The 8,271-nt window shown below is 61.3% G+C and overlaps 2 protein-coding genes across 2 annotated transcripts in view; one reads left to right on the forward strand and one right to left on the reverse strand.

Annotated features, from left to right (window-relative positions):
* Positions 1-91, forward strand: part of PRKCZ (protein kinase C zeta) — a 98,672-nt gene extending 98,581 nt beyond the window's left edge. Inside the window, exon 18 of the mRNA XM_065893537.1 lies at positions 4-91. Within this exon, the coding sequence (XP_065749609.1) occupies positions 4-91 (88 nt within the window). The remainder of the gene's footprint in view (positions 1-3) is intronic.
* A 3,166-nt stretch (positions 92-3,257) lies between these two features.
* Positions 3,258-7,657, reverse strand: FAAP20 (FA core complex associated protein 20). The gene is made up of 4 exons (XM_065892268.1): positions 7,581-7,657; positions 7,311-7,446; positions 6,938-7,224; positions 3,258-3,330 (listed from the first exon to the last, which is right to left on the reverse strand). The coding sequence occupies exons 1-4, from the start codon at positions 7,640-7,642 to the stop codon at positions 3,258-3,260; spliced, it is 558 nt and encodes a 185-aa protein (XP_065748340.1). The 5' UTR covers positions 7,643-7,657.
* Positions 7,658-8,271: the final 614 nt, after the last annotated feature.

Genomic DNA, 8,271 nt, shown 5'->3' on the forward strand with positions numbered 1-8,271 from the left:
CAGGGACGTCCTCAAGCGGATCGACCAGTCGGAGTTCGAAGGGTTTGAATACACCCACCCGCTGCTCCTGTCCGCCGAGGAGTCCGCGTGAGGCGCCGCGTTCTCATCGTGGACGCGGGCAGACGGTGCGGGCCTGTCCCCGACCACCGCGCATGCATGCATGCCGGGCTGGGTGCTGGCGGCCCGGGCAGAACAGCCCCTCCATGCGGCCCGCGGCCGCCTGCACCAGAGGAACTTGCTTCTTGTGCCTGCGCCGCGGAGGCCGCGGTGCCCGTGTCCGAGGGAGAAAGTGTCCCCGACTTCGAAGGTGCACACTTTCCACAGAAACAGAACTGCTCCGCCGGGAGAGTTAGCCTGTAACGTCCTGAGGAATAAAGTGTCCCGATGATGTTGACGCTTCCCTCTGATGCCTTTTTTTCGCGGGTGGCACCCGCCCAGCGTCGCAGGCACGGCCCCACCCGGAGGAGGCGCGGGCCGGGGACGGGAGCGTAAGTGCCTGCGGGGATCCACTGCAATGGAGCATTTTTACAAATTCGGAACATTTTCTAAATCCTGGTAAGTTCCTGTTGTTAATATTTAACAAGTATTTTCATACCGAGCATGTCAGTAGCCCCTGTGGTCTGACGCCCAGGTCCCCCCTTCACCAGGTGGGCACCACTGGTCCCGGCCCAGGCATTAGACTGACCAGGAAAATTGGATCATAGAGGTTCTAAAACACGGCTCACCAAAGCACCCGTAGACCAAAAAACAATTTGAAAACTAAATCCGCACAAAATATACTTCTGGAAACGCTAAGCAGTGCCCGTGTGATGTCTCGCATTATGTATCAGATTTTTGGAAAATATTTTTATCAGAAATGCTGCTCAGAATTAGAAATTTTAAAAAGATATATGTATGATGGGTCCTAGCCTTAAAGTGAAACAATAAATCTAGAATACCCTCACACGTGCATCTCTGGGCACGGCTCACCCCCTACTTCCCATAATCTGCAGAGGGGGCATGTGTCACTCGGCCACCCTCTTAAGTGAAAAGCCAAACCCAATGTTTTCTAGAACGAGGTAAATCGTGGGTTTGCAAGTCCCTGACATGTCAGGTGTCGCTCAGGGACAGGCAGAGTGTGTGTGTGTGGGGGGGGGGGGGCAGGGGCCTTGCCCACCCTCGGGGACAGCAGTCCCCAGATGTCCCACATCGCCACACACCCCTAGGCCTTGCTTCTCTCCATGTGTCTGCGGCCTCGGGCGGATCACGGTAATTAAAGGGTAACAGAGAAGCCACTGCCTCACCGTGACCCTCCGCGGACATGCCTGCCTCCCCAGGCCCGTGGCCCCGGTGGCAGAGCTGTGTCCGTGGAACGTGTAGGCTTGTCCCAACCAGCACCCCAGTTGTGACCAGAAGGACCCACCTCCAGAGACGGAAATGAGGGACCACGGACCAGAGTCAGAGCTGCCTGGGCCTGAGGGGCGTGGCAGCCCCGCGGTGATGTTGTCCTGGAGCCACGCGTGAGGGCTGCAAGGTCGCCTGGGCGGGGGAGACCCCGCTTGCCCAGGACAGGGTCACGGACGGCCTCAGGAGCCCCCTTCCTCCCAACAGGGGTTGCGTGCTGCATCGGGTACGGTGACATCTTTGCTCAGCACAGGGGCCACGGATCTGTTCAAACTTAAGGCATTCGTATCAAGGTTGCGGTGTTGCCAAACAGCTTCCCGGTCCCCAGTGCGGTTGCTCGTGTACGAGACGTGCGTGACCTGTGCTCCTGGTGAGGGGAGATTTTGTGCAGTCACTTGTTTTTATAAATTAAAGAAGGTGAAGGGTGTGCTGAGGTGGGGTTTGGAAACAAATCGTTAACGTTTTCCAGCGGCTCCAGTCAATACGGTGTCCTTTTGATACGGTTCTTGGAAGCTGGTGCCGTCAGAACTGTAAAGAGGTAAACGCGTGCCTGTGCTTTTGTACAGTGAGTGGCGGAGCACGTGGCCGTGGCCTTCCTCCTGCTGAGGGCTGCCGCCAAGGCCACACCCGCTCGTGTCTTGCACATTAAAGACGTTAGCGACAGTGCGTGCTGTTGTCATCTTCATTAGAAGTAGGCGTCTCCACGAGCAAAGGCTTCTGAAGCCATTTTTTAAACAGATTTTATTTTTCAGAGCAGTTTTAGGTTCGCAGCAAAAGTGAGGGTAAGGTACAGAGTTCCCATGTGCCCCCCCCGCCCCCCGCTGCCGCCTCCGTCTCCCAGCATCCCCGTAGAGGGTGCGTTTGCTACAAGGGAAGAACCTGCTCTGCTGTGTTACCTGGGAGCGGTACATTCTGTGGGTTTGGACCCAGGCTTGATCCACGCATTACGTAACCACCCTTGTAGTTCAGAGTATTTTCCTGCCCTAAAACTCCTCTGTGCTCTGCCTGTCTATGCCCTCTCCCCACTAACCCCTGGAGACCACTGATCTTTTTACCGTCTCCATGGCTTTTGCCCGTCCCAGAATGTCCTAGAGTTGGAATCACACAACGTGTAGCCTTTTCACATTGGCGTCTTTCACTGAGAAATGTGCACTGAGGCTTCCTCTGTGTCTTTTCGTGGCTCGTCTGAAGCCCTTTTTGAAAGGAAAATACCAACTTCTGGGGGTTAACCTTGGGCTTCCACATCCTACCCCCTCCCTCCCGCCAGTGCTGCAGCCGCTGTGGCCGTGCTGGAGACGAGGCTCTTCCGGAACCTGTGGGCCAACAGCACCGGAAGGAAAACTACCTGCACACGCTCCCTGGCCCTGCTTCCCGTGGGCACTGAGAGCACGAACGAGACACAGCTCACGCAAGATGCCGGCAGGCGGGCCTGTCCCTCCCCGTGAATTCCCGACTTGAGGGGAGCTGCTCTGAACCCCTGCGGGTGATGACAGGCACCAGTGACAGTGTCTTCCTTGCTGGCAGTGACCTACGGCTGCAGAAGGGGCAGGTTCACCTGGGGGTTAAAACACGGTCGTGAAACGTGAGCCGAGTCGGAGGGGTGAGCGAAGCGCCCGTTCTTGCGCCAACTTGGGTACAAATACCCGAACTGCTGGTGACACTGCCTCTGTCACCTGCCTGGGCTGCTCTGTCCACTTCAGTCACCACGCTGCTCAGCGTCACCCAAAAAGGAAAAAGGACCCAATGTTTTGGCCTCAACACAGAGGGGGGACGTGAACCCCTCACGCTGACACGCTTTAATACACAGCTTTGGGGGATGCAGAGCGGAGGGGTGGTGGCCCAGCCGGTGGAGGGGGAGCCGTGGGCCAGGCTGCTTACCACACCACGTCGTCCGTGCTCTCCGCCAGGCACCGGGCCAGGTGGCTCTCAATGTCCAGCTGGGTCAGCCTGCGAGGAGAGGAGAGGGTCACGGGCAGGGAGGGCGCCCGGCCAGAGCACGCAACACCCGCTTTCACGCCCTTCCTGGGTGCTCACCACGCACCAAAGAGTAGCTGGAGAGAAAGCGGGGACTGTGCCCTCAGCTAGCAGAACCAAGGAGGGCCCCCCCCCAACCAGAAAGGGCCTTTCCAAACCCTGCTCCTGGGTCCAAGGTCCCCAGGGCGCCCAGAAGGCTTGTTGGATGCCCGTTCCCAGGCTCACCTGGCACCTGCGTCTGAGACTGAGGAGAACCCTATGTCGGAAAGTCCCGAGTAAAGGGCGTGGGCAAGACACGGGGCCCCCCAGGTGGAGGGCGGGGTCCCCACCCCCCACGGCGGGGGCTCTGTCTCATTAGTCAGACAAGCCCACCAGGTGTGTCCACACCAACAAATGCCCCACGCGTCCCCCTTCCCTCCTTCCCTCCGAAGCTTTCCTTCGAAAGCTACCTGCTTGGCAACCAAAAAAGAAAAGGCGTGAGCGCTGGTGACTAGGAGGGCGGTCACTACGAAGGTGGGTGTGCGCCTCAGACCTGAGAATCTGTCTTCTTCACTCAGGGACTCGGCCCCTCTGGGGAAGAGGACTTAGTGGGGCTCCAAGGCCCACGGGTCAGCCCCTCGGTATTGGGTGGGGGAGGGGAGAGTGGACGCCGGTCACAGCTGGCGCCTCCCATCCCTGACCTCGTCTGATGCCATCAAGGAGGAGAGGCCGGGAATGACTGTCCCCCATGTGCTGGTGACCCGTGTACGGTCAGCTTGCAGCCACGGTGCCCAGAGGGCGGCAGAGCCAGGCGTTCGGCAGACCAAGCTGGTCACCTGGCCAGAGTAGACAGGCCCTTCCCTGCACCACTACGTCCCGGCGCCGAGCCTGAAATGACCTCCTTTCACCGCGTGGCTCAGCGAGCCCGAGGGCCACGACCTCTCCCCTGATGCACGCCCACGGCGGCCTCTGCTGCTCGCGGGAGCCCCTGCCAATCCGGGTGGCCTTCTGCTTCCTCCTGGGGATTTGAGGCCCCCGGTCAGTGCCTCCTCGAGTCCCTAGAGGCCCCTCGGCCCGTCCTGGGAAGCAGCCCCTCCACGTGCCTTCTCCGAGGCCACCAGAAGACCCTAAGATCTGGACCGGGTCACCTCGTCCGGGGGCTGCCCGGCACTGTCCCTCGGTGGGGACACAGTCCGGGATTCCCTCACACACCCCAACGGGAGCCTCGTGGCGGGTCCACCTTGCACACTGAGCTTCTGCCTCTGTCTCCCACTCGTGCCCGGTGCGTGGATGGGAGGCCCAGCACAGGAGGGGGCTCTGTTCCGACCCTCCAGGGGCCTCGGAGCGCGTGAGACCCCACGGGCTGGCGTGGGTCTCATCACGCGGACACAGTGCCTGTCTGGTTTCCCATCCTCACATCAGGTGGCGGGTGGGAGCCAATCTCCGGAACCAGCCCCGAGCTCACGGACCCGGAGGGGCTTTCACACACACGCGGTACATGACAGCCCTCAGATCAGAGAAGAATCTCAGAGAACAAACGGTTCTGAGTGACCCGGAAAGCGCGAGGCTCCGAGAAAGACAAGCACCGTCTCACTGCCCGCGGCGCCCAGGCCGCCCGCACCGCCCGCGGCCCAGCAGCCCATCCCTCTGCTCCAAGGGGCGGCAGGGCTTCCATCTCTGCCCAAGAACAGTCCCCAGAATCACTGAAAGCAAGCGTGGGACAGTCCCATTTCTGTCCCCTAATGGCCTGACCTGTCCCCTTGCCCCAGGGATGGAGGGGCGCGGGGGGCCGGGGGCTTTCTACTGTCACCCTGCAGGCTCGGGGTGTGGCCCGGCAAGGGCCCGCTCTCTCCTTCTTAATCAAAGGGAAGAACCTGCTAGAAGCATTCCAGATACGCGGAGGCCTGGACCCAACCGCACTGACACCTACTCTGCAATCCCGAGGCATTCTGCCCAGCCTCAATCTAACTGCTTAAAGAGCTCAGACTAGAACTTTCTTTCTAACATATCTAGGAGTCCTTTTTTAGACTGTGTAGAAAAACAAGTAATCCAAGAACAAAAGCCACCCTTAGACCGGGACGGAGGGGCTGGGCTGCTCGTCTGCTGCCAAGAAGACGTTCTTTCGACGGGTACGGATCAGGAGGACTTCGTATGTTAAAAAGCGTTCATGGCTTCATCAAGACTCGTAGGCAGGGTGGGGGGGACGACTTCCCTGGTGGCGCAGTGGTTACGAATCCTCCTTCCAATGCTGGGGACACGGGTTCAAGCCCTGGTCGGGGAACTACGATCCCACATGTTGCAGGGCAACTAAGCCCGCACGCTGCAACAAAAAATCCCATGTGCTGCAATTAAGACCCGATGCTGCCAAAAATAAATAAATAAATGTTTAAAAGAAAAAAAAAACAAAACTGGTGAGGGAGCTGGTGTTTGCAGGCCACAACTGTCCTGAAGCATCAGTACAGGCAGGAGACATGTTCGGTGAGACTCTGGGTCTGGGAAAAATTTTCCAGCGCTACGAGGAGCACGGGCATCTCAGCGTGGCTGCCACACCCGCTGCGCCCGCCGCCCCCGCCATGCCAGACCTGTGCCGGCTGGGGGGCCTCGCCAACAGGCCCCCCCCGGGGACAGCCACCTCCTCACCCCCCGTCCTCACTCTCCCCACCCCAGCCGTCCAGGCCCCAGTGAAGTGTCGCCACTGGAGGAGCCTGGATATTTAACTGCAGACCTGTGCAGTTTCGTGCCACACATTTTGATCACTGGTTTGATGACTTTTGTCTGTCATCAGCTGCTAGTTCTATAAGCCACTCCCTTCACCCCCCAGGGCTGGTTTTACTTCTGGAAAACCAAAGACGAGGCACGTAACTGAACCCACTCTCCAGGCCACAGGACACGCAGAGCACGTCCAGCTACCGAAACCGGCCGTCCACCCCCTTCATCCGACCAGCCTCCTTCCCGCCATCCTGACCCCCATGACCCCCCACACACACCTGTGTCCTCGGCTTTGTGACATGTGGCCCACAAGCTGGGCAGTTGGGACTTCTTAGCAAAGTCCAATTCCACCACCCTTACTTTTAAAAAGGTATAAAAATATACATTAGGCTTTTAAAAAGAGATAAGTATCTCTAGACACAGAAATGAAGTCTTGTTTTTAAAACTGGCAATCCACCCACAGAGGAAGGTGCCCGAGGGGCTGTAACAGAAAACTGCTCAGTGACCCACAGCCTGGACTGGCTCTGGAGGCAGTCCACTCGGGGATGCCAGTCACCTCCCGGTTCCCGGATGTCAGGGTGGACCCGGTTGGAGCCAGAGCCTCCCTGCCCTCATGCTGCAGAGTCCCAGGAGCCCTGTCTAGGAGACTGCAGCCTGTCAGCAGGGCCCCAGGCCGGTGGACCAGGAAGTAGACCCCCAGACCTGCACCCCTGTGCCCTCTGGCTGATCAGCGCCGTCTCTGTGCTTTGCCAACTTTTTCTGCGTGAAATATCACTTTGGAATGCCAAAGTCGCGCTCAGTTACCCTAGCCTTCTGAAGCTGCCTGTGGTTTCCAGAGAAAGAGCCACCGGGTGGCAGCAGAGGGGAGGGAAGGCCCAGGGGAGCCACTCACCTGGGGGCGAAGACGGCCTGGCACATGGGGCAGCTCTGCAGTGTCGGCAACCCCTCTACGGACGGCTGCTTCTCGGCGCTGGAGGTCCCGCGGGGCTCGGGGGCGGGGTGTCGTTGGGGGGACCAGGCGGAGGACTCCGTGCGCCCCGGGGCCTCGCGGAGTACCCGGTCGGAGTCGCTCGGGTCCCCGCCTCGCCGCGGGGCCGGCGGGAAGGGCGTCCAGGAGAAGGTCTCGGTTCCCACGGTGAAGCTTTCCGGGGGCGCGCGCTCAGGGCTGCGCCTGGGCTCCTACAAGACGGGGTCGTCGGACCGCGCCCGCCCCGCCCCGCCCCAGCCCGAGACCCGGGGCCACGCGGGGACCACTGCACACGCACCTGGCCGGGGAACGCGGGCAGCGGCGGCGGCTCGCCGTCCACGTTCAGCTCCGCACACGCGGCGCGCAGCAGCTCAGCCCACGGCCGCGCACACTCGCCGCCGTCCGGAGGGGAACCGGGGGGGTGGCTCGGGGACCTGGGGCGACGGGGCGGTGAGAACTCAGCTGGCGGGGAGGGCACAGGAGGGAGGACTCAGCGGGGGGGACAGGTGTGCAGCTCGGCGTGGGGGGGCCTCCCCATTCTCCCTGCTGCCCCCAGCCCCGGCCTCACCGGACCCCCGAGGGGGGCCTCCGGCGGCTCAGCCTCAACCTCGACCTCTTCGCCGCCTCCATCCTCCCGGAGGCGGCGCGTCCGGCGGAAATGAGCGGCCCGCGCGCCGGACCCCGCCCCCAGCACAGGCCCCGCCCCCGGCACGGACCCCGCCCCCGGCACAGACCCCGCCCCGGGCACTCCCGGCGCGCCAGGGCAGAACCCGACCCCGGACCCCCTAGTCAATCCCCGCACGGCCAGACGTGAGCTGTGGACCCCAACTCCCACCCCCACCTGGGCGCTTGACCCGACCCTGGGGACCCCACGACCTGCTCCGCAGGCCATGAGGTGACCTCCCCTTTATGGCACTATCGGAGGGTGGCATCGGTCAGGATACCTCAACCTTTGGGGAGACGGAGGCCAGGGTTCCTCCGTCCACCGCGGAGGCGGCATTGAGGTCGGGAGGCTGCCTTGCCCTGAGGGAGTCATTCTCCAGCTGAGCCGGGGGATGCCGCCCTCACCCCTCAGGCCTGGGGTCTGCAGCGGCTTCTAGGAGGAGGAACTGCGCGGGAAGACAGCTGGGGGTCCTGGCGTCCCCACCCGCCGCTTCCAGGCCTGATCTAGCTCTGCCACCTCCCTTTGCATCGGCAGCCCTGAGCCTGGGCGTCCAGCTCTGACGACCCGGGCGATCCTTCCCCGTTTCCTTACAAAA

This window comes from Phocoena phocoena, chromosome 1 (assembly GCF_963924675.1).
Source record: "Phocoena phocoena chromosome 1, mPhoPho1.1, whole genome shotgun sequence".
In the NCBI taxonomy this organism is placed as follows: Eukaryota; Metazoa; Chordata; class Mammalia; order Artiodactyla; family Phocoenidae; genus Phocoena; species Phocoena phocoena.